Source organism: Triturus cristatus, chromosome 6 (genome assembly GCF_964204655.1).
Source record: "Triturus cristatus chromosome 6, aTriCri1.1, whole genome shotgun sequence".
Taxonomy (NCBI): domain Eukaryota; kingdom Metazoa; phylum Chordata; class Amphibia; order Caudata; family Salamandridae; genus Triturus; species Triturus cristatus.
In genome coordinates, this window is record NC_140589.1 from 402145167 (window position 1) to 402172380 (window position 27214).

The following is a 27214-nucleotide window of genomic DNA, read 5'->3' on the forward strand; positions in this document are numbered from 1 at the left end:
CACCATATATCCAAACCTGCAGAGCATGTAATAACTTCACTCTCTCCAGTATAATTGCCTGCTTTCACATTTTATACCAAAGTAAATTAAACCTCTGCAATGAAATCCTTTGTGAGACAGTGCCAAACATCTCCCTACAATACTGAATATTGTTTTACATGCACATCATCGCTAAAGAAGAGTAAAACAGAAAACATACAAGATTCTCAGCTGCTCTTTTTGGATCACACCAAAAGCCATGATTGTACTTACATCAAACTTTCGATACTCTCAATAACAGGAGACTTTTTAATTTCATAAGATTTCAGATGTTCATGTTTCTTTTTGTAGTTACTCAAATGACATAGAAATGTCAAGATCTACAGCATGTACCATTTCGGACACCATCTGTTATCTCCTTGAGGACCTACTCTGTTGGTTGACACTGTTTATTGGAAAGTGGTTTATTAGTAAGGGCAGGTAAGTACGCACACTTAGTAATAACACCACACTCACAAATAAGGTCCGCTCAAGTACTCAATAAATTAATCTTTGCTGAACCCCCTGGTAGCTTGGCAGTGAGCAGATAGGCTTAACGTACGGGTGACAGGTGTGTAAAGCTTTGAAAAACACCAATACAGTAAATAGGTAAGACAGAACACATAGTAAAAAACCCAAACCAATTTACACCAATCAGAAATATTTCTATGATTAAAACGACACCAACATCACAAAAATCCAATGAAGGAAACTGGAGATATGAATTTGTAAAGATTGCAAGTGAACCTAGTGCTTAGAAGTGAATAGCACCCAAATGGGTTAAAAAAAGGTAACACTGGAACCGGACAAAGTCAATAGTTCCAGCCACCCACAATGTAATTCCAGAAGTGTTTCTTGATGCAGGAAAGTGGTCCACGGCACCAGCCAAGTGTTCAGAAGCTCTGGTTTGCCTCTTTTGTCACCTGGGACTACAATTCCTACAATTGCACCTGGTCTAATTCCAGGTGAAGCTGGTCAGGTGGGCGTGTCTTGATGGAGTTGTTGCAGGTGACTTCTTGCTCTTTTCTACCTGTTGCTTTCAGGAAGTCAACGCCTTAATCTTTCGAAGCAAAGAAGTCTTCTTTTGTGAACCCCAGAGTGTGAAGCTAATGCAGTCCTTGTTGGTAAAGTCCTCTCTTGATGAAGACCAGGGGCTCAGCAGGGCAGTCCTTCCTCTCCTAATGTTTCTAGGCAGGGATCTGAGTTTCTGAGCAGCTCTCCCACACTTATCCAGGTTTCCTGGCTGGCAAGCAGATGGACACCCTTGAGCACTGGGGTGCAGGGTGATGACCACTTCCCCTGAAATGTGGCATGGTCTTGTCCCAGAAAGCACTGTTTCACAAAAATCAAAATGAAAAGAGTCTCTCCTGGAGCTTTAGGTCTGACTAAACCCACTCACAGCTGTGGCTAGATTTCCCCCACACTCCCCTTCCAGCCCCTCTTCTAATTCAATTATAGGGCTCCCATCTGGCTGGTAGTGAAGGAAGTGGGGTGGGCCTGGTACCTGTCCTCACTGTCTTTCTACCTTTGATTACCAGTTTGGCTACTTAGCCCCTTTCCTGTCCTGGCATCTGCAAGCAGCAGAACTCTGCCCACCAGATGTCTCCTTTGTCTCAGCCCAGGCCACTTCACACCTAATCAAGAGTGCTTGGCTCCGCCTGTTAAAGTCTGGCTAATCAGAAGAGGCTGCTACAGGGCTGAATTGGGTAATTTTAGGAAACGAGTTTTATAACGTATTTCCTACAAAAGTTATATTAAATTGAACCTTGGCAAGTTGCTAGATTTATTTTAACTATTCATTTTACACTTTGAAATATTATTTTAGCTCACTCCTGTCAAAGGTTAGACTTTAATAATATTAAGTAAAGTCTGTCCATGTTAGCCTATGGAGCTAATGTACTATAATGGGGAACAATAATGTGAAAGTTTTCCCTCATCAGGGCATATAAAACATCCTTTATAATGTCCCTGCTTATTTTAACATTAGGACACCTCAAATGCAGCCTGCATGGGAGGGCTGACTTTTAGAATGACAGCAGGCATCACATCAGTGAACACTTAAGTGTATTAACCTACTGGGCCTCTAAACTACATGCCCTATCATATACTAGGGACCTACAGGTAGGTTGTCATAACCAATTGAAATTATACCTATTTACTATATACCCTTTACACAGATCACAGGCCCTCAGTCTGGTTAACAGAGCCAAGGGCACAATCAGAGTCAGAAAACTGGTTTAAATGGGGAGGAGTGGGGGGGGGAGGAGTGGGGGGGGGGACACTGCAAAGTAGTCCTGGTTTCTTACACTGTTCAATGATTCTCGCCTGTTTATTTCTGACATTAGCTTTCCTCCAGGAGCTGAACTCATTGCGGAACATCCTGTCGCCAATCTATCCCTCAGACTTGGATATGAACCTTGATCCCTCTTTCATATTTTGACACTCCACTGTAGCTCCTTTTCAACAAGACTATGTACCTACTTATTTAAATATGCAGAGATCCTCTCCTATTGTTTGTATGAGAAGTTCTTTCCCTGGTTGTGGAGGTTTTCATACACGTAAGTATATGTTGTGGAGGAACCACAGTGCGTGGCTGGTAAAATGGAGGCCTCTTACTACTGAATAGGAGGGGTTTAGGGAGGAGAATAGTGGTGTTTAGGGTTGGACATGCAAATATAAACACTCACCCACAAAAGTGTAAGCCCATTGCTTTTCACAAACTCAACTTCTAAAGTTATTGCAACAAAAATGGTTCCAAAACAGTCCTAAATGTACTACAGCTCAGCCTTGGAGTTAGCCTTGAACCCCAGATGGCCACTCTCAGGTACTGTCACTCACTCCCATAGAAAACATTAGCGGCAGGGATTCAATATAACACTTCAAAAATAGTATTACATAAATTACATTAATTTGACTGCTAAATTAAATATATCTAAAATTCTTTTAGCATTAAAAGGTTAGTTTAAATTAAAAATTTGGGGGCATATCAGCAACAACCGGCAATAATTATCGCTAAGTGCACTTAGCGCTAGGATAATTATCGCCGGGTAGCGTGGATTTTTATCGCTGAGATAGCGTGCTATTAGCAACGCTTATCTCAAAAGCAATAAATATCCTAGCGCTAACTGCCAAACATGAGATTATCGCTGGAAACCCAGCGATAATCCCACAAAGTTTGGCGATAGCTTGCTGATAGGGCCTCACATACTTAGCCATGATATCCACCTTCCATAGGATATCATGGCTAAGTCAGTTTCAAAGCAGGTGTAAGAAAAGCAGCGATAACAGAGGTTACCGCTACTTTTCTTGTCGCTATGCTGCTTTGCGTGAGGCTTGATAATAGGAGAAATGTCGCTTAGCGACATTCCTCCCGTTATCCTGGGGAGGAACACCCACTTTGCATCTCATTAGAGATGCAAAGATGGGTGTCAGGAATTCAGGCGCTAAGGCAAGGTTTCACGCGATAGCGTGATCTTGCTACTATAGCGATACAATTATCGCCGCTTAGCGGCCGAAAACGGCCGCAAAAGCGGCGAGAATTTTATATCGCCACCTTGTAGATATGCCCCTTAATGTTTTCCAATGTTACAAATTATTAATTACACTTCTGACATTTAAAAAATCATATTTTAAGGTAATACAAAAACACACAACTATTAATTTTATAAGGAATGGATGGAGAATTGTAACTCTGCACTTGGGTGTAAATCAACTCTCAGTAAATAGTCAATTTACACGTGAGTCAATCTACACATGTATATTTACCTTTGAGAAATGAGCCATCTATTTTTAGTGTAATTGCAATAATGATTGTGAATATCAGAACGAGTGCTGCCTGAACTATATCACATTATGGAACCTTAGATGACTGCAGCCATCAAAGGTTGCATTTTCATTGACCCACACTTACATGGGACCTGGTAGTTTTATGTGCTAATCAGATCTAGAAACTGACAAAGGCCATGCAAGGGGATTGTGTGTGCAATTTCTTTTTTATTATTATTTATCTCACTTATATAGCACTCCTGGGCCAATAAATGTTAGGGGCTTTTATTTATAAATGATTGTTTTGCACAGTGGTGGTTCAGAATTTAGATTTTTCAGCAGCACCAAGCTTTGATTTCTTCGTTCACTAGCGCCTTCAGAAATGCTGAGTAGTTCAGTGGAGTATGGTGGTTTGGAATTAAGGATGGCTTTTAGAGCTAGGCAGCAGGTTTCGAATGCTATCTTTGCCACAAGCGGGCGCCATTAGAAGTCTTTAAATAATTGGATGATAACATTCCATTTCCTTGCTGAATTAATAAGACTGTCAGCTAAGCACAGCAACGTTGTGTGGGGCAGGTGAAGTAGATGGCAAATAACCACAATTGCCATGCCAGAGTCAAATCTGGCGATGATGAGTGTGTGAACAGCTGCGAGATGAGAGATTCTGGTCAGCTGTGATTCATGGATGGGGAAGAATCATCATGTTGATAATCGATAAACCTATTTTGTTATCATTGGATATTAGTAGGAATTTGGGCCTCATGTTCAAAGATTCCAAATAAGAAATCGTAAATTGCGACTAATAACAATTCGCAATTTGCAAATCTTTGTTTGGAATGTACAAAATGGTTTTGGCAAAAGTGGTCTCCATTTGCATACAGATTTTTAATGCAATGGTATTTTGTGAAGCGATCTATGTACTAATAGGTCGATTTGGAAAGTACAGAATTTTATTGTGTCGGAATTCGACCTACCTCATCAACATTCATGAGAAAGGTTGCACATTGCAACCTACCACGCTTACCCACTACCACAGGGACGGTGGCGGCTGGGATCAGCATGCTACCATGTCTTTGATTGCTTGTACTTAAATGCAGCCCTATTTCCTAAAAGGAAAATGGGATGCAGTTAATAAACAACATTAAGTTACTCAAACCTTTTTAGGAGCAGGCAGTGGTCCAATGGAGCATTGCCTACTCCTAAAACATTTTTGACAACATTGATAATTGGGAAGGGGTCACTTGCGGAATCCTTTCTGTTTGTTAATGGCTTTCAAGTGGATTTAGATCACAAAACATGTATACATACCATAGGGATTTGGGATTTGGAAGGTACACCCTTAAAATGTATCTTCCAAATAAAGATTCATAATGGTTTCCTAAACCCATTTAACAATTCAGAAAACTTTGCAAAATTGTTATATGGGTTTAGTACATTTAAAAATGGTTTCAAAGTTTGCACACCCTCTGATGTATCGAATCACAGGGTTTGGGAATGCTAAACCCCTTTGTACATGAGACCCTTTGTTTTTAGGGATGTGAGGAGGCAGAAGTTGTCTCTCATCCATGTGTTTAGAGTAAGAGCAGTTTCACAATATGACTGTGTCTTCGACTGTAGAGGTACTCAGATATAATTGGGTGTCAGCATATTGATATAGGGTAGCACCTGAGTCTATTAGAATTAGACTTAGTGGCTTTTTTGTAAAGATTGAGTAAGGTAGGTATAAGGATGGAGCTCTGCTGTATGTCACAACTATATGTTGTTGAGGGGTGATCACCTATCTTTGCCATTGAGTATCTGTTGGATAAGAAGGATATGACCATTTTAGAATTTTTCACAAATGCCCATGTGATGTTCGGGGTTTAGGAGTAACCTGTTACGGTAAATCATACCAAAGATGGCCAAAAGATATTGAAATACAATTATATTTATACAATTAGATATGTATTTCCCTTGTCGAGAATGTGATGAGCACAACTGAAGGTTTTCACAGATTCTGTTTCAAATGGCACCTGGTTCTGAAGCCACATTTTTGGTTATCTAGCGATCCATCTTTGGCTATGGTAGTATGAAGTTGATGTCTACTGACATTTCAAATATTTTAGCCAGTTAAGGAAATTTTGAGACTGGGCAATAACTGGAGAGTAGAGCAAAATCAAGATCCGATTTTTGGAGTAACGGTGATTTGGGTTGTTTTCTTTTCTTTTTTAATTTAGTAACAATGCCAGGCCTAGGGAATCTTTTATTAAACTCCACCAAGTGTTCTGAAAGATAAAAAATGCATCCTTGCCCATTTTGGCTGGAATCACAGACGCATGTTTTGGTTTAACATGTTTAATGGTTTTTGTAACTCATTTTTTGCAATGTGGGGCAAAGTGGCCCGCATGTTTGAGACTCTCGAAGGGACAAATAGGGGCTGGATGCATGCTTCTTCTGAGGGTTTCGATCTTTTTAGTAGGTCTGATAACTGTATCTAGTCTCAGCCTCCACACCACCCTGTTTGAACTTGGCCTTGACTGCTCCTACAAACTACACCTGGGGGATCAGTGAGGCTATCTTTCAGTCGAAACCCAAATAAGTAGTGTCCTGGTTTCTGAGGAACAATCACAGACACCTCCTTGATATTGCTGAGTGGTGACTGTGACATCAAGGATCAGAGAAAAGTCCTGACCTCAGTGATATGAATGAAGTGCTGCCCTTCCTGGCTTGATAAGACCTGTATTCAAAAATCTTAATGCATGGTTACTTAGAACCCTTACATACAAACGTTCCTTGACAGCATCCAATTCTGTCATCCCTCAGTTACCTGTGACTGAATAATTAGAGAAATGGCAGTCGGTAATTCATCTTTTGTATAGATTTGTTTTGTTAGATGGTACAGTCTCTAAATCAACCAAATCTATATTGCTGTTATAGATAACTGATCAATCCAGATAGTACGTGTAAAATCTTTCACCTCTATAAACTGCAAAATTGCTCTAACATTATTCTGCTTCTTTTTGTGTTTCTATTTTTTTATAGCCAGAGTTATCTACAAACTGCAAGTGAAATGCCGACTGTTCACATCTTGGATCCTTCGCCAAACTACAACTCTCCTAAATTCCGGTCAAGAAATCAGAGTTACATGAGGGCTGTGAGCACACTCAGTCAGGCCAGCTGTGTCAGTCAGGTTGGAACCTACTTTTGAAACTTCCCTCAACTGCACATCTCGAATCACCTCTTGCTTTACTTAATCATGCTTTATTTGACACGTTTTGTTATCATTGTGTAGATTCAGAAACATACCTAGAATCAAGCATATGACAGCTCTGTTTTGAAAAGTAGCTCAATGGACCGAAAAGGGTGAACGAAAAGGTACTCGAGTTGTAACATATATTGCAACGTTGATGACTCCAGTGTCAGTGCAGACGTAGTGAATATACATATGCACCCATGGTCAGGCCTGCAGTTACACTACTTCGTTACTTACTGCCTTCTTACTTAATTGTATAAGTATTGCAAAATGGCGCCACAGTAGCCAATAGTTTCCAAATAATGCTCGCCTAATCACTGTCTGATGTGGAGTACACAGAGAGGTTTCAGTTACACTACGGAATGCTGGAGCACAATATTAAATGTCCTTGCTTAGATCAGTCCCATCTTCGAAGATGCATCAAAGCAAATGTAGGAGAGACAGAGTGCATCTGAACTGTAGGCTCGTTATGAATCTATGGAAATGCTGAAAGCTTTAGGATTAACAACGCTAAGTTAAACTGCTATTCTCTTTGTGTAGGGTAAGTGTAGTGCCATGATGCAATGGTCTTTGTTTTCTGTACAATTGAAAGTGACTCTTTCAGTTCGTAACATGACATCTCACCACTTGTGTCTGCACAACTGCCAAAATACCTTCCATTTTCGACACATGCACAATCTGAATGCACACACCTCTACAGTGGTGAACTGTGGCATTAGAATTATTTGCCTCCAGAGAAGGTGATGTTGCGTCCCGATTAGTGTTGGACAAAGAGAACGCTTTCACAGTGAGTAACCCTGCACAGTTGACTGCAAGGCCTCATTGCCTGTCACAGAACGTCATCACGTTCCAAGGTTCAAGGGACAGGAACTCATTACGTCAGCTGGAAGATCCGTCACCACGCAACTCCAGTATCGGTGGGATAGAGCGAGTGGGCAGTGGGGAGACAAAGTGGAAGCTTTTCACCCTGTCAAATCCCTAGTCAGAATCAAAGCCTGTCACTACATCAGACCCTCTCTTCTTTCTCATCTCACTGAACTGCGCTTGTAACCGACCGGTTGGATGGGATGGTGTTATGTGTGCATCACAATGAATGAACTACTAAATGTATCTCCTTTTCGAAAACCTACATAAACTTGACATGGACCAAGATATATATTTGTGTGTAATTTTTAATATCTCTCCAATATTTTCAAGTTATTATTTTTGATGTGATAGTATCCTTCCAATGCTGAGGTCTTGGAACTATGTTCTTTCTACTTTTTTTATCCTGGTTTCAGGAGCAGACTGTGCAGGTGGTGGGGCGGGGTGGGTGGGCTTCGAAAGACAACGACGAAGGAAAATTAAACAAATATTTAATTTTCCCTCGTCATCATCTGTCAAGTCAGCCCCCTACCCGTCTCACCGCTCTTACCTGCACGTGCCACTCCTGCCTAGTTCAGCAGTAGCAAAGGTTAGGCATGTATATATGCACATTTTCATTTTCTGTTTTCCTCTCTTTTTCGCTCATCCCATTCACTCACTCCATTCCATCAGTTATATTAATTTCTCGTAACCCTGACCCCACACTGCCTTCATATTGTACTCTTCACCTTGAAATTGACCACTGCAGTAATTCGGTGCATCTCTTTAAGTCCTCTCAGGCCTCTCACCTTCCCCCAGCATTCCTCTCTAAACTCTGCCCTTCACCTGGTTCCCAATGCGAATTCCGTCACCATTGGCAAGGCTAAATGTATTAGACAATCATCTTCAAAGGTTATTTTTTGGAATTGCAAAATGGCAGGCAGTTAGAAATCTAGAAAATAATGTTCCAAGATGGCTGGCCACAGCTGTTGGCTATGTGAATGCTTGTCACACAATTTTGCTAGCATTTGTGAAGCCAACAGCAAAAAATACAACCATCTTGGAATGCTATTTACTTGGCCTCCAAGATGGCCACCAACTAACATTTATGCGCAATTTTGGGGGCATCCCAGAAGCATAGAAAATACCTTTTGAGACTGTTGGAATGTTACTTTCTATAGGTCCGAGACATGTTGGACTGTTGCATCAAAAAACAACATGACAGCCATTTTGGCAATATAGAATATTACAATCCAAGATCGTCATCAGTTTTGCTATTGGCATTACAAATGATTATAAAATTGCCTCACAATTATTGGCAAAAACAACAGCTGTGGCCCTCCATCTAGACTTCCAAGGAGGCCACTGTGTTTCATCTACATGTAGTGGTATCAGTCTGTCTTGTACTTTAAGTACATCTTTAATGACATCACCCTTGTACTTAAGGATATTCATTGACTTCTGATTCAGGCAAGAATATATTTCAAGCTAGCCTTATTCTCATGGTGCTTTCTTTCCAACACCCTGTCAAATTTGCATCATCTCTAAAAATCTAGTGTTGCACTCATTTTGAAAATCTACACTTTTGAACTTCAGGCATCATGATCACCATCTACATAGCTCTCTCAGCCCTTACCCGTCTCCACAGGACCATCAGGATACACATTGCAGTAACAGAGGTTTCCATCATTAGAATGGGGCTCAAAACAGCTACATCTGGCAAAGGCAGGAGAGGATATAAGGCTATTCTCTCTCAGTGACAGCAGTCTATATGTGAGGTGTGAACATACTGATTGTCAACTGGCTGAGTCCAGACTTCTGTTTCTTGTAGGACTACTGCTGATCAGAGGAAATGTTCTCCGCCTGTTTCAACTGGCCAGGCACTCCCCAATAGATCTTTTATGCTCTGATTTCCAAGTCTCTTATATACAAGTCCTTTCTGTCCTCTTATTGGATGTTGGAATTTTCCCATCGACAGAAGCTGAAGGTGGTGGTGTCATTTCCTCCATTGAAGAGGGTGATGTGGTTTTCGCTGGTAGCAGGGTTGCAGGTTTTGAAAAGTCGATTGCCTCATTAGCAATAAATGACCTCAGGCCCCCATCATCTCCCAAGGCATTAACTGTTGGTTTGACGGTTGAAGGTTTAAGGCTCAGAGGCAGCAGTTGTCCATGGATCCCAGCCGTGCAGTTTTGGCCTCCAGGAAAAAATTAAATTTCAAAGTTCATGGCCACCGATTGGCCCCTTTCATGCCTTGGTGTGAGAATAATGAGTGTGGTAGACATGTAATTGTGAATCAGGCTTTTATATGTAGTTCCTACAGAAGAATTATGCCATGGGATTGCCTGTATCTGCTTTGATGGGAGAATGTTTTGATTTGTTAAGCCCCAAATAACTATGAGCACATTTACACAGCATGTTCATGATCCATGTAGGGTGGTCTTAAATGACAGGTATAGGACAAAACTATGAAATAAATCTTAAGGTAGTTGTAGCATTGATAACAACATTTTACATAAATAATCTTCTATCATGGTAACAGTGAACATTTCACCCCCATTAACCATTAATCACATTCATTCATCTCAATCGATCGTGTTTGTGATGTCCTTTCATTCACTGTGTTTGTTGTATCACCCTCAAGTCCCCCAGACCTGCTCACATTTATTGGGATAGCCCCTATTGACATTCACCGCCTTTTCAGAATGTTTCTGTGTTGGAGCCCAAAATAATTTCACAAGAATAAGGTGATTGTTCTGCATGTTTCATTCTACCTTTCTCCTGCAAGGAGAATATTTACATTTGTTGTTCACAGTACAATGAGAAAAGTTCTGTCACTACAACACACTTTTTGATATTTGTGGTGCGATTTAATGGTCTACACCCCTTTCCAAAAAACAACAATATTTCCACCTCATTCAATAAACATAGGATTGAGACAACACTACAGCTGCGTGTAATAGAATTTGGAGACATAGAAATCCACATATTCTGATTCTTTGAATTCAGAAATTACACCCACCAATTAAGTATTTCTTGCACCTAGGTTTAACTCAATGACACTTTAAGCTTCGTGAATTCTGCCCTATCTGTTTATAACCCTGCAGGACATTTTATGATCTGAATTAGCTCAAAGTATTGCAAAGGTGTTGTCATCCTCCACAGTTTCCGTGGATGTTATTGCCTAATGATTCCACTGAAATAATTAATAGGAAGACCCTTTTCGAACATGCAGCTTCATAGCAAAGGAAGTAATTTCTTAAGGGAATGATACTCTGGGGATAATGATGCCACTACAATTCCTGAAAAGAATTAGTGAATATCATTATAGATGCACCCTAAAAGAAAAACTGTGTTTTCAGTGCTATGCATCCCCTAAAAACTATTAATTAAAAAACATTAAACATCATAAAACTATCAAGAAGGAAAAATAACTAGTTCAAACAACTTCCTCTTTCCGCTACACCACTGACACTAAAATAGAAGCTAAAAACGTGTTAATAACAGCAGTAATGGCAGTGATACAAATAAACATGATTCAAAAGTAAAACAAATGAATGAATAAATTAATAAATAAAGGGAAAATCAAAATACCTCATAACATTTTATACAGTTACACAATCTTTTACAGTCTTAAGGCATCATTTTTTCATACTTTAGATACATATAATACCCTTAACTGGGAATAGAGGGAGTTCTCCTTTCATGTCACATGTTTTCTGCAAGATCTAGTTCCTTATTGGAGGACACAAGAATATTGTCCAGAGATTTAATAAATACAGTAATGGAAGATGACGTGAGTTTATGTCTTATTTATATGTAACCAAAGCTCACATTGGACAATCCCTCAGTTTTCATTGTAAGCCAAATTCCCTCAAATCTCACTACCTGCATTTTATTCAAACACTGTCCATATTTTAAAATTGATGAAATGTTGTATTTAACCTTATTGACGCAAATTTCATTATTCAAAACATATGTATGGGCAACATATGGCAAGTGCTTGTGCTTTGCACAGTCAGTCATATGTCCATTAAAATGTATTAATTTACGATTAATAGATGTTGTAAAGTGTAATAATGAGTCAATATTAAAAAAACTAAATTTCCCCCCACTAAAGGATATACTGACTACGTTTGGAGGAGAGTAACCTCTGTCCAAACCATTGAGTCCAGGTTACCTACACTGGCCTCTAATAAACATATACTGTGTTTTCAAGAAGCTCTTCCCAGCCTGTTGAGGCCAAAGTCAAGGTATAAATGTGCCTGTAAGAAGCTGCATGACAAATTTACTATTGCTTGAATAACTTTGCACTGTACTCCGTTCAGCTAGAAGGTATAATTGTACGAAAACCTCTACTCCATAACTTGTTTCTGGTAGTAATTTGACCTTTATTACCAGCAAAACAGGGCCCTAAGAACGCCTTATAGAGGTCTTAAAAGGTCGGCATAGATTCAATACCATAGAATTTGACCTAGTTTTCAAAGAAACCAGAAGAGGGATATGTCTCCCCCCAGCCTCAAACCATGCTGTAAGACATACTGTTGTACCTGTTCCACATAGCCTGTTGATGAAAATCCAAGCAGAATTAGCCGTTTGTGCTTGAGAGCCAAAGAATCAGGTGAAAGTCAAGAAAAGTGTTTTTTTTTAAGATAGAGCTGTAAATGTTCACTAGACTAAAGCATGTAGCTAAACTGTCTTGAAGGAAGGCATACACTTTTCATTTAAGCCTTCAATGAATGCTGCTCTGTTAAAATTTATGTTTTAAAATATAGACCATTTTGATCAAAATGCACAAGATTTAGAAACATGGTTGAACAACAATCCCATACTAAGGATCCCATTTACAAAAGGTATTTGCTAGATTAAGATGTTCTTGTTCCTTCTAAAAATTGAATTATGTACGTTTCTGCCAGGAACAACGTAAATTAGCATTCCCAGTTCCACAGCAGTCGGAGCGCTCTGCTGTGTGTACCTATCACTAATACATTGTCACAACCTGTTCCTTTTATTTCAAACTTAAAGTTCTGAACTAATCCAAGCAGCCCATCAAATAGACACAGCAACTTCTTTATGAGTGTTTACTGCATACCTTAGTTTCTTAGTTTAACCTGTTAACTGCTGGACCTCCCACTCCCCCAAGTGTTGAGCTCTTTTTTCTGCTATTTAGGGTATATCGCGCTCAGGGCTCCATACATTTTTTCCACTTAAGGTATCCAGGCCAAATTTAGGTCCTTTTTCCAATTCATGTATATTCTAAAGCTACCCACGGTTTGTGGAGGACACCAAGAAAATAGTAAACATATAGCAACATTTTGAGTTTTGTGAGATAAATCGGAAAAAGTGCTCAAATAAAAGTGACAGTTTGTTTCTCCTAAAAATGGCATCAATGAACAGTTTGCTGTACTAAAGACACCATCTTCTCACTTTCAGAAATATGTAGAACTGAATCAAAAAAACTAATTTTGTACCACAGTTTTGGCATTTTCGAAGGAGGTAGCCCATTTTTCCTATTTTTGTGCTCTCACCCTACTTCCAGTTTGTGGTGGAAACCAGTATGAAACCCATGGGAAATCCAGGAAGGTTACAAATTTCTGAAAATAAGACAAAATTGCAAATTTAGCAAGGGTCAATATGTGTAGATCCCTCAAGGGATTCTCAAGGACAATAACTGTTGAAATGAAGAAATATTGAAAAGGAGTTGGAAAAAAGAACCATTTGTGACGACGTTTTCATCTGTATCTTTCCCTCACAAAGGCTGATTTGCAAAAGCAATACACCATTACATCTGCTAGACCCATTTAATTGCAGGGATATATAGGGTTTGTGGGTTCTCTAAGAACCCAAGGAGCCCAGAGCCAACAACTGATCTGCACCATACAGTGGTTTTTCACTGAGCACCGAGAATTGACCAATTCATATAGTGAACTATGTAGAGTGAAAAATGGGAATCAAGAAAACCTAATATTTCTGATATGAGCACAATATATGGAGTTTAGGAGAAGTGGTTATTTGTACATCTCTGAATTTGTGGTCACCCATTCTCACCCATACTAGTGTAGAATTTAGGGAATATTTCTCAAAATGTCTTCTTTCTTCTACAGTGGCTTATATTTGAAAGGCACAACTTCAGCGAAATCAATTTAGAAATAACAAACGTTCTACTATTCTATGCTTCCACAAGTATTCAGATAAAAATGACACCCCACTTGGGTGGGTAGGCTTAGTATCTGCAACAGAAAATGTTCCAAAACACAATATGTATGCATCACATTTTTTAAGTGAAAACTTGCCCTTTTTTCCAATGTGGGTAGCTCTAGATTTTGGACCCTAGCTCAGTCAGCACCTAGGGAAATCTAGCAAACCTGTACATTTTTTAAATTTAGACATCTAGGAGTATCCAGTGTGGCATTTTGGGAATGGCTCTCATCATGATTTTACCCAGAATCCCTTGCAAACCTCAAACTTTGACTAAAAAACACATTTTCCTCACATTTCTGTGATTGAAAGTTCTGGAATCTGCAAGGATTCACAATCTTCCTTCCACACGGCATTCCCTCAAATTGCTCAATAAAAATGGTACCTCACTTGTGTAGGTAGGCCTAGTCTCCACGACAGGAAATGGCCCACAAAACAACATGGACGCATCAGATTTTTCGACTCAAAAATTACCTTTTTTATGCAAAGACCATAGCTATTGAATTTGGACCCTAGCTAAAATGGCACCTGGGGAAACCTAGCAAACCTGGATAGTTTTGAATAATAGATACCTGTTATCCCCGTGGAGTGACTTCCATGACTCTCACCAGGTTTTTTTTACCCAGAATTCCTGAAAAACCTCAAATGTGACTGGAAAAACACATTTTCCTCATATTCCTGTGATGAAAATTTCTTGCATCTGTGGTAAGGCACAAACTTCCTCCCACCTGGCATCCCCCAAATTTTGCCAATAAAAATGGTACCTCACTTATGTGGGGAGGCCAAGTGCCTGATACAGTAAACGGCCCAAAATGCAACATGGACACATCAATTTGTTCCACTATAAACTGACCCTTTTTTCCAATGTGGGTAGCTGTAGATTTTGAACACTAGCACAGCCAGTACCTAGCAAAACCTAGCAAACATGTACATTTTTAAAAACTAGACACCTAGGGGAACCAGGGTGGGGTGACTTATGTGGCTATCACCAGGTGTTTTTTTACCCAGAATCCCTTGCAGGCATAAAACTTTGACTAAAAAACATATTTTCATTATATTTCTATAATGGGTACGTTCTGGAATCTGTGGAGAGCCACACACTTCCTTCCACCTAGCATTCCCTCGAGTCTCCCAATAAAAGTGCTACCACACTTGTGTGGGTAGGCCTATTTCCCACATCAGGAAATGGCCCAAAGCTCAACATGGACGCAGCACATTTTTCCATTCAAAACGAACCCTTATTTCCAATGTGGGTGGCTGTAGATTTTGGACAGTAACTCATCCGACACCTGGGGAAAACTAGCAAACCAGCACATTTTTTAAAACTAGACACCAAGGGGTATCCAGCGTAGGGTGACTTGCATGGCTATCAGCAGGTACTTTTGTCAAAAATCCTTTGTAAACCCCTAGCTTTGACTAAACAACACATATTCCTCACATTACTGTGATGGAAAGTGCTGGAGTCTGCATGGAATCACAAACTACCTTCCACCCAGCATTCCCCAAGTCTCCTGATAAAAATGGTACCTCACTTGTGTAGGTAGTCCTAGTACCTGTGACAGTAACCAGCACAAAATGCAAATGTTTCCATTCAAAACTGACCCTTTTCTTTTCAATGTGGGTAGCTGTAGATGTGGATCCTAGCTCAGCCGGCAAATAGGGAAACCTAGCAAACCTGTACATTTTTAAAAACTAGACACCCACAGGTATCCAGGTTGTGGTGACTTGGATGGCTACCACCAGGTTTTTTTTACCCACAATCCCTTGTACACCTAAAACTTTGACTAAAAAAACACATTTTCCTCACATTTCTGTGGTGGAAGATTCTGGAATCTGTGGGGAGCCACATACTTCCTTCCACCCTGTATTCCCCTAAGTCTCCTGATAAAAATGGTACCTCACTTGTGTGGCAAGGCCTAGTGCCTATGACAGAAATGGATCAAACTTAGGTCAATGGGAGTCCCCCATGAGGGCTCATGTTATACAGTAAACTGTACATATACTAGGTTTTGATGGAGGATGAACATGGCACGCAGGACAAACATTTTACCCATACTTGTAGCCTTGGGTGCAGAGTTAGCTGTAATGATATGTTTTTTTTATAGAACCCGAGAAGGTATCCTAGTTGAAGAGTCAAGTGTCCAGCTTTGTGCAGAATACACTAATTTTAGATATGGCAAATATGTGTAGAGCAGGTCATTCTGCCCTTTCGGAGCAAATTAGGATAAGTCTATTCTCCTTGCTCTTGGGCTGCCTATGCTGAGGAAAGGTGTCTGGAAGGTTTCTGAAATCTAAGACAGTTCGGAAGTATGCTAGACCAGTGCTATGTAAGATTTTGAGTGTGTGTTTCAGGAGTTTGAAAAGAGCTGTGGATTGGGAGTTAATCAAGCTGTTTCAGGGGCTGGGTGTGTGCATGTTGGGATGTTGAGGGAGAAGGCTGGTTACTGCGTTCTGTATGGTTTGGAGTCATCTGCTTAGTTGAGTAAGGGAGTATTTCAGTATTGGGGCAAGTGTGGTGCCAATGGGTTTGAATCCGTAAGTGAAGATGCAGTGATGACGTGTGTATCTGTACTACCTTTACTATCTGCCTTCTACCTATGCAATATGTCTGTGAAAGCACACCTAGCCTAAGCTTTTCTTACTTTTCATGTCTCTGTCCTCCTCAGAGTCCTAAATAAATCTGTATACTTGCCTAGTGAACCTAAACTAACGCCTTCCATTGCTAGTTACTTGAAGCTCAAGAAAAATCGTCTCTTGAGCTCCTTCAGTGCACTCACTGTGTGAAATCCGACTCCTTCTAGTTTGTGGATGCAAGTTCGGGGTGTCTGAGTATGCCTCCAAGGCCTCATTCCAGACCAGTGAAAAAGCAACAGTGGGACCTGATCCACCAACATCTAAATCAGGCTTAGATTCTACAATGTATATCGGGCTGCTCGGTTAGTTGGACAGTTCCAGTGGGGTAAACAAATTCTTCAGGAAAAGTATATCTTTGTATTGTGTGGAGAAACTGGACACACCTAAACATACAAGAGTATTCCTAGACAAAGCCAATAATGGGAAACGGGCCACTTGGTTTCTTAGACGGTCCTGTCGAGGTAAATTGATTTCTCAGGAAAAGCACACCATTACATTGTGTCATGCCGCCGCATGATCTGCAATCAGGTGGCGGTGTGAAACAATGCAAAGGTAAAGTAGTAGCCCATGGAAGGTAGGCATCCATGCACAGCCAATGAAAGGTTTACCTAACAGCAGCTCCACTTCAGTCAATTTTCAAATACTTCACTTTTGTATGGCACAACATAAAGCAAGTAGGAATACACAGGGCTGGCTGGTATGGGCACTTGGGACAGTAAACACAACTCTAATGCCTCATTCCTTGCTTAGAGCAGACTCTACAATGACAACATGGTTGAGACTTTTTAGCTGTTTTAAGAAGGTGATCAGCAAAGGGTCAATTCTGCAGCCTTGCCACTTCCTGAGTATATGAAGTGGAGACTGCTGCTTCTGTAGCAGTAAGACTTTCAATGACGGACAACTGAAAGTCAAGGAAAGACATGAGTGTTCCTGTGATGGTCTTACAATTAACAACATATGCATTGTATGCTGCCATCTGGATCAGATGGGTAAACAGTTTGTTACATGCCTATATGGCCCCTCTGGAAGATGTGGTGACCCCCTTCGGGATCAAAATAGTGAGTTATGCTGATGACACACAGCTGGTCGTCTCTCTATCCCAACTGGACGACCACCCGGACAATCTGGCAAATTGCCTCACGGAAATTCACAGTTGGATATGTGAATCATCACTTAAATTAAACGGGTCAAAGACCGAAGTTATGCTCATGGGAAAGCAATGGGCGACTATCCCCCCATCGGTCTGGCCAGACGTGTTCGGGGAAATTCCCACCCCGAAACAAGAAATCAAGACCCTTGGAGTCTGGCTGGAACCCGAGCTTTCAATGAAAACGCAAGCGTCCAAAACAGCTGGTACCTGCTTCGGGCTTATGCGCACCACCCGCAAGATTCTCCCCTTACTCCCGCCCACATCTAGAAAACTCCTAGTCCAAGGTTTAATACTGGCACGGTTGGACTACAGCAACATGGTTTATCTGGGAGCCCCAGAGGCCACTATGGCTAAACTTCAACGCACACAGAATGCAGCAGCCCGACTACTTATGAACCTTCCTTCCAGAGTATCAGCCAGACCAGCAATCAGGGCCCTGCACTGGCTGCCAGTGCGCCAAAGGGTGGAATTTAAGGCCATGTGCACTGCACACAAATTGATGAATGGAGTTGGCCCTATGATCCTCAGCGACCTGGTGACTCCTTATAAGGCCCCCAGATCCCTTCGGTCTGAGTATGAGCGACTGGCCAACATCCCCAAATACAGAAAGACACGGACTGGAGGCCGACGCTTCTCCGTGAAGGCATCTGCCGGATGGAACTCCCTCCCCCGTACCCTTAGACTGGAGCCCAGTTATCTGATCTTCAGAAAAAAACTGAAAACGCTTTTATTCCCAAAATAAAGTCCCTTCTCTTTCTTCCCCTCTCCTCTGGATAATACAATCAATATAGCGCGGGGATGCCTTCGGGTCACCCGGCGCTCTACAACTCGTTAAATAAATAAATAAATATAACATGTGTCAGTTGTTATTACTCACATTATATGGCTAAAGAACCTAGTCATTCTTATCCACTCTGCACATGTACTTGTGGTAATTAATTATACAGGTAGGCTTGAGAACTTTGGCCATCTGTCCCCAAACCATGACAGGGAAGTGCTCTCATCAGGAATTGTAGTGAGCACATACACATCACGCCTATCAGAGAACTTGACTGCAAGCAGTTCATTGGGAAGCAATGCAATGCTCTGGGATATCTGGAGCTCCTTACAATGAATCTCCAGTGTAAATCTTTTGCAGCAACAACGAACTGTACTGCATGCCACAGTGCTAGCTTTTTACATCTCACTGAACAGCTCTACTCTACCGTTTAGAAACTGTCTACATAAATGTTATATCTTTTGTGAAGGAGGGGCTGAGAAAAGCTCCCATACAGTTGTTCCAGTGACTCCTAGCATGGGAGGGCACCCTACAGGCTTTAGAGTTGAGTCCTTCTCTGTATACCTCTCAAGCTGTACACATAGCCTGTAGAGCTTTCACATAGCATGTACAACTTGTTGCTCTAGCGAGCTCTTTTGCTCACAATGTACTGCCTGAACAGCAGCCGCATTTGTATAGGATCAAGGACTAATCAATGGCTATATCCTTTCCCGGATTATACATCTCCGGAAACCTGGCAGACAAATGTTTCACGATGGCCAAAACAACCTGTCATGGTCTCGATACTTCCAGGTCATTGCAGCAGAAATGTCACTGAAATGCAGCGTACGCTGCAATAGCAAAAATCTATCTCTGCTCATGTACGGTGCAAAGATAGGGGCTACCCAAACCATGCAAGTAGATGAGTAGGACTGCAAGCTTGGTTTGTGCACCTACCCTATTTGAAGCATAAGGTCAAAAATATGAACTCCTCCAGTGAAGTGGGAGTCTACTTGTGTGCCTTAGAAAGAGGCCCTAGAGGGCCTCCATGGTCCATCAGAAAGTTTTCAGTGAGCAAATTTGTTTGCTGCACAATTTGCTCAAGGATGTCAACATCCAAAAAGAGATGAACATAGTCAATAGGCAAAAAAATGGCCATATCAACTTTACATTCAGCGTCGCCGGTGAAAGGTGGAATTTGGGGCTGAACTAAATTGGGTGGCTGCCAAGAGAGCACTCCATCTGTACTTGCTGCTGCATGTGCCTAATCTTTGAGTTGGTCTAACCTACTATGTTCTCCCCTCTGCACAGACTTTGCTTGCGAAGGGTCAACACAACTGCCATCATTGTATCTCTCCGAATCATTCATGAGTCATCGGATGGAACTCCGCCAACTGAAAAATCCCTTCCAGATTCTGCTCCATTTTCTGCTCCCTGAGATGCTGTCTCAGTATCTGCTGCCTCAGTCTCTGATCCTGCCTCAGAGCAGTCCTCCATAACCCGAATTAGGGCCTGGGCAGCAGTCATCCACTGAGATGCCTTCTCTGCTACTGGCTAAAACTGTCCTTCGAAAACACTGTCCCATGTAGAAGGCAGAAGTATTGTTCGAAATCAGTCAGTTGGTGTGTACTTGTGATATGTGTGCAACAGTAAATAAACACAAAGTTGTAAACAACATTTTAAAATGCTGGTATATAATACAACACTCATGTATAGGGAGGAACTCAATGAAATGCAAATGGGAAAGTTAGGAAGCTCTTCCTGAATGGATATGCCTGTTTTGGGGATCCTAGAGCAAAAAGCTTCTCCTTCATAAGATTGGCATTGTCTTCAGAAAGTGCACTTCCAGTCTGCATTTTGTGAATTATGAATATAACTATGCATGTAAAGAAACGTGGTAGGGATAGTATTTGAATTTAAGATAATGTATAAACGATTTGATATGCTGATTCACAACTTTTGATAAAAGCATCAGACTCCCCTTACACTTATTCGAAGGCTTAAATATAATACTAAAATACATTTTTCTCATCGTTTTACTCATGCCATCCCAGGTGTTTGTGAGCCAATGCTATTAACATTTTTTAAAAGCACTGAAAATACCGAAAATTCTGGCCTTGGCGAGTGTTCTTTTTTTTAAATGTATGTGTTTTGTCAACATGTGCATTAAATATATGGCAAATAGAGAAAAGTAAAGGAGTTACCCATCAGCAAAGGCACTTCTACAGCCTAGCCAGTGAAAACTCACTTTCAGGCAGCTGGTCATGTAATCAGGCACATTGCTGTCACTCAGTGAAAGACAGCTAATGGCTAAAGTGGGCTGACCCTTTGCCCCTTGCTGTATGCTGTAGTGAGTGAAAGTAAAATGTGAATTACCCTTCAACAGAGCAATGGGTGAAGAGCACTGCATAAAAGCCACTATATGTCTGTGTATATGTATGTTTTTATTATGAATTCGTTGAACAAAATGAGGTTGCGAGCATCATCAAGCTGAATTAGTGGTAAATTCGTATTTAATACAACAAAAGAATCACAAGCAATAAAATATTCATATCACGGACTAACATAAATTGCAGGCGATAATGAAAAATCCATAATTCCGATGGTGACTCCAAAGCGGGTCATGTTGCTTGCTGATTGCTTCTGACAACCTCAATAATTGCCCCTTTTTTCTTCATAAAAGTCCTCTTACTTAGAAGCAAAGTACCAAGCAAGCATGACATTTCTTCCAAATGACTTCTACAAGTAGGGTTTACTACGAAGTACATGTTCTGTTTTTATGCAAAAAAGTAATTCTCTATGAGGTTGAAATAAATGGTAAGGATGGCCAGTTCCTTGACCCCCTATCATTTTGACTTAAATAAGTTACTGATCACTTCCTTTTTGTCTTAGATAAAAAGACTGATAGTCCCATTTTGAATATCTCTTGCAATGTAAACTGTCTTCTACACCATGAGCTTTACCCCATGCAGAGAAGGAACAGAGGTCTGACCAGAAGATTGCTTAGTTTCATGCACAATGTTGTACATTGATACGAAAAAGCCTGGTGCTAGATGTTACATCTCCAGACCTCTGGTAAAGGTCTTACCGAACTCTAGCAGACCGAAGCATAAATAGAGTATTTTCTCAAAGTCCAGAATCTTCAAATGAAAATATGAATACGGTAATTAGTAAGCCCTTAATGCAGATTTCAGAAATTCATGTTTTTTCTTGGGCCAGGAAACCCTAGCAAGAAGTGAGAGGTTTAAATATTTTAAGATAGATTGGCAGAGGATCCCATTGATCTCACTCTAGTTAACTGACAAATTTAGCTCCAAAATAGCATGTGGAACACGATTATTGGATGACGATATATGCAGATATCAAGAGAGAATCAGCAGAGTAGTTGTAAGAAATTGGGTTACTGATTGAAGGGGGTGAAGCCCTACTCAAGCAGCAACCACAATCCTTGTCAGGGTGAAGTCATTAGCAACCCCAAATTAACTTGTGCTTAACCCTGTGGTATTTTGGGGCAAAGCAAGCAGGCCTAAGTTAGAGGAAATGTGTAAAGTATGTATGCAACACTTCAAACAGTAATAAAGTGAAAACACACCACAAGAAAAATCCCACATCAATTTAGCAAAATAGAGTACAATTTAATAAATTATTTGACATAAAAATTACAAAAATATAATCTGTAGAGACGGAAATATGCAATTTTAAAGATTTAAGAAGGAATACTGTTTAGAAGCACAAAGCGCCAACTGTGATTATTTGGTCACGCCAGAACAGGACAAAATCACAAGCTCAGACCTGCTGCAATGGAGTGTGGGCCAGATACAGGGACCAAGTTAGGCCCGCTGAACAAAAGTACCTTAAATCATGGTTGTGGAGTGTTGCGAGATCCAACATCAAGGTTGTGTTATGCAGCGGTGGTTCCAAGAAGCTGTGCCGGAGATGCATTGCGCTGCTGCAGTTTTGATAATTCGTCGACGGGGATTGAGATGCAACGTCCTGGGTCCTCATCAATGATGCCATAGATAAAGGTTTACAGTGTTCGAAGTCCTGCATCAGGGACGCATCTTGCAGGTTCCAATGCAGAGCTGTGAGGAGATGCATTGTGCTGCGTGGGCTCTGCCCAAGAGACCACAGCTGAGCTGTCAGTGCACCTTTCGGCCCACTTCCAAGGGTCCAGGTCTGGGGTGGCATCACTTGAGGGCAAGACTAACAGCAGACAGAGTCCAGATGTTGGGTTCAATGTGGTTGTAGTCTTTTTTGTACATGTGGCTCTGATCAAGAGGCCGGCCAACTATCCCTGGGAGTCACTCTACTGGTCCTGGGTTCAAGATGCATGTCCAGTCCTTTTCACTCAGATAGCAGTGCTGCAGAGTACAGTCTTTCTTGCAGAAGAACAGCACAGCAGTCCTTCTAAATCTTTCACAGGTCATGCAGTGTACTGAAGAGCTGGGTCTGAGGATCCAATATTTAGTAGGAGAAGGATCTGGAGGTTTCCACCCCCCAGAGGTGTTTGGAATTTCTGGCCTCCTCGCCCTGGCCCCAGCCTTTCTGGGGTTACAACAGACTAGTGTTAAACCCTTTGGGATTTGTTGGGGCAGAGCCTTTGTGATCTGCAAGTGTGGTAGGTGAAAGCTCCTCCATCCTATCAAGTCAGAGATGACTCATCCTGCCAACACCTATTTCCCCTTTGTCTCCAATTTGTTGTAAGTCAATGTTAGCATGTTTGAAGGAGAGAGCACAAGCACGTTAGTACTTTTTGTCAGTAGTAAGTGCACAGAGTCCTAAAAGACAACAAGAACGGGTTAAAAAAACAGGAGGGTGAAGGCAAAATGTTTGGGGATCGTCCTGCAGAGAGGACTAGGTCCAACAGCAGTGAAGAGAAAGAAAACAACAAAAGGAGGCAGAGGAAAGAATTAGGGCAACAGAGTAAGTGAGAGACAAAGAAGAAGGAAAGGTTAGAATTGTCATTGGTAGGGTAGGGGTGAGAGAATGGCTAACAATTAAGCAGGTGCAAGACCCCATATAAGAAGTCAAAAGCCTCCATCATGTACTCTTTGTTCATGATTTAGCGCTTCATTTTACATCTGGGGAAATGCTTGCCTGCCAATCAGGTCAGTGGAGGCTCTGAACCCTGCCCCTCTGCAGAAGATTGCCCATCATATTTAGAAATCCCCTCCTCCCTGGTGGGATGTCTAGGTCTTCAGGGCATTGGCTAGTGCATTTGATGGCCTAAAGGCAGAGCAGAATGCTAAGTGGGTGCTTAGTTTGTATTGCCTCTCAGAAGGTATATTAACACAACATTGTAATCAAAATATCACCTGACAGAAATATTGCGGCATGAATAATGTTTACAAAAGTATTGCCCCATGTGGGCTAATAATAGAAAACCTATAACCAATGAGGCAATATTTTTATAAGCAATGATTAAGACATGACATTTCTGTCAAACAGTATTGCAGCTATTGAAATTCAGACATAAATTTTTGTTTTTCGAATAAAACTCTAAAAGTGGACGTCAGTTTCTGAAAAGAAAAAATACAGTATCCCTGAGGCCCATGGAATTTTTCACCTGCATCTCAGGGTCACTGATTATTCACCATGCCCAGGAGCACCAGGCATCATCTGGCAAGATCATTTAGTAACATTCCCCTTGTCCCAAGGTGATCGTCACTGTGACCTGACAGTCTAGCGGTGAAAAGGTTGCCAGATCAAGGGTTTCTGCTGGTCTTTAGTTTATAGCTATTGAACCCACCCCACGAAACTGGTGATTTTCCATCTCATTCAAAGTCAGGAGAATTACACTGTATCCAACACTGGAGCTTCACCAGGCTCCACCGTTGGAAACCCTTGAAAAGGTCACAGTGGCAGTTGCCCCACTGTCTTTAGGGACGGCTGAACATCACTCATTTCCCCCCAATGGGTTTGCACAGGTCTGCCATGCAAAACCTGGAGCCCCCGAACGCTGAAACTAACAATGGCCCTGTGCTTAGGGCGAAAACTTTTTTGTATTATTCAAACAAACTTTTGAGTTTGTTTCAGTGAAACATAAAATAAAATCCACACTAGCAAAATAAACATTGAACTCATTTGGCATTCATCTTTGCCAGGCAGACAGGGATCTATAAATGTGGCATGCAGTCCTTCGGGGGGGAAGGGGATAGATAGGTGGTGAGGCCTGATTCTATTCCAACCTTGTAGGCTAGGAACCCCCCGCCAAGTTTTAAATGTGTCACTCCTGCTAAGTAATGTATGAGGTTTTGGCTGAATGTTAATATCAACAATTCCTAGAATTGGTAGAGTGTAAATAAACTAAGATAAAAACCAAGGTTGCAAAACAACGTTAAAAGTGTATCATACAGAGTAAAATAGAGAAAATAATGTTAAAATTAGGGATATGGAAATCTGTGAAAGTCCATATTTTTAAACAATTGCAGAGGGAAACGTGATTTTTTTTTTATTTTTCTAATGCCCATGGCACGATACACTAAAGAGATATCTGTCAACAGAATTATGGATAGGAACATTCATGAGTATTCAGTTTCAGGAACTGTAGAATTTTGAATACAACATCCCTTGAACAAATCATCTTCCCTGATTGGTTCAAAAATGGGGCTGGCACTAGCATGTCACAGTGAACCCCAGCATCACTAACTTAACCTGAGTTCAAACTCCTGGTAGATATGGCACAGAACAAACAGGATAACCTTGGATTATAAGTAAAGTCAGGGACATCTTAAATGAGTTTGGGGGCCCTGGGCCAAAAGTATTTTATGGGCCCCTCTTCAGGACAGCTTTCAGTTTATGATCCAGTTTCATCTCTGCACAGGCACAGTCATCTAAATGTGTTTACATCTAATATTCAGGGATAGTAACTTGTGTTTTCAATATTGTAACACAGCAGCAGCTCACTAACATTACTACAAATAATCACTGTGACACCCTCCCATTTCTCATATGTGAGGCCCTATTTCAATCTAAAAGAAACTTTTTTCTGAATGTTTCATGTAACATTAACACAACATTTCTCTGCAAAATGTCTGTAATAGAATTTCACACATAACCCACATCACAAATAAATGAAAGGAGAAGAGTATTTAAAGCAATGTGTTTAAAAATTATTAAAGCCCATCTCTCTCTGCAGAACAGATCTGGCTCTCCCAGGGCCCCAAGAAAGGTTGGGGCCCTGGGCCAGAGCCCACTTTGCCCATGCCTTAAAACGTCTCTGAGTAAAGTATTAATACAGTATGCAAACAGTTATAAAGTCAAAACAGCAAACGATAAAAATCTCAAACCAAATTAGAGACATAGATTTAATTTTAAAAAAAACAAATTACATACAAACAAAAAAAACAATAAGGTGTAACCAGAGATATAAATGTGTAATGTTTTAAGTAAAAGCAGCTCCAAAAAGAATTAGGTGCTATGAAAGGGATTTATCAACCATTCAATCAGGGATTTGTGAAGCGCACTACTCACCCGTGAGGGTCTCAAGGCGCTGCAGGATCTAGGTTTGATGTCAGGATGGCAGTACCTAGGTTTGATGTCAAGATGACCCCAGTGGAGCATCAATAGGATACACAAAGCAGGTTGACCCCGGTCAAAGATTTTACCTTCTGACTCAGTCTTTTTTATGGAGCTCAAAATCCTCCAGTAAGGCAAGCCTGAATCTGTGTCAGAGTGAGGTGCATTGAAATTGGACCCCTTTGCCACGAGGTCCCCCTGATGGCTCCAAAAGTCTTGGAAGAATAAAATTGTTTAAGTCTGCACTTTTCAGTATTTTTAGAGCAGCTCTTCTGGGTCACTTCTAATGCTCCCAAAACCTTGGGGACAGCACTTAGGGCAAGGACTCACTTCAGTGGAGATCAACAACTAGGTCCAGTCCAGATCCAGTTGGTACTGGTCAAATAGTCTCTTCACAAAAAGGCATATTGTACTTTGTTGCATTCCTGTAGCCACACAGGAGGTCAGCCAACTGACCCTTGGAGTCCACTTCTTTGTCCTAGGTAAAAGAGAGAATAGGCCCAGTCCTTCCAAGCTCCTCTCAGGTCGCAAAAAGCAGGTCCAGTCCTCTTCTGATCTTCTGCAGGTCCAAAAAGTGTTCTGCGGACAGTTTGTTGAGGTGCCACATTTATGGCTAGCACCAAATAGTAGCTGGATGTTACTCCTGGACACTCTTTAACCGATTCAGAAACAATTTAGCAGTTCCTGTTTGCCCTACTGCCCAATTAAAGTGGGCCATGGGTAAAATGGCTTTCCATTTTTGACTTCTGTCTTTTCACTGAACTATGAATAAGCTGGCATCACAACTGTCCCGATCAAGTTAATGAAGTTCCAGGGTCCACCCCACTTTAATTCCTGTCTAGATAGGGATACAATGCCCCACACCAAGGATATCCTGTCACAGACATACATAATTATTCTATTCTGGGGCAGTTTCACACCTCATTAAAGTCAAACATGTACTGGGCAGCTGCTGGAGAGCTAATGCAAATTATTCTCTAGGGGCGACAGGCAGAAAAAAGTGAATTTTCTAAAATGTACCTTTTCAAATTTTTATTGAGAAAGTAAAGTTCAGCAGTGCAAGGCTGCAGGCAGTCTCCGAGGAGCAAGCGAGCGTTGTTAC

The 27214-nt window shown here is 41.1% G+C and overlaps 1 protein-coding gene across 1 annotated transcript in view; it reads left to right on the forward strand.

The window, feature by feature from the left end:
- The window catches only part of DLGAP2 (DLG associated protein 2), a 1278043-nt gene that overhangs the window by 715276 nt on the left and 535553 nt on the right, over positions 1–27214 (forward strand). Inside the window, exon 4 of the mRNA XM_085610808.1 lies at positions 6805–6952. Coding sequence (XP_085466934.1) covers positions 6805–6952 — 148 coding nt within the window. The remainder of the gene's footprint in view (positions 1–6804; positions 6953–27214) is intronic.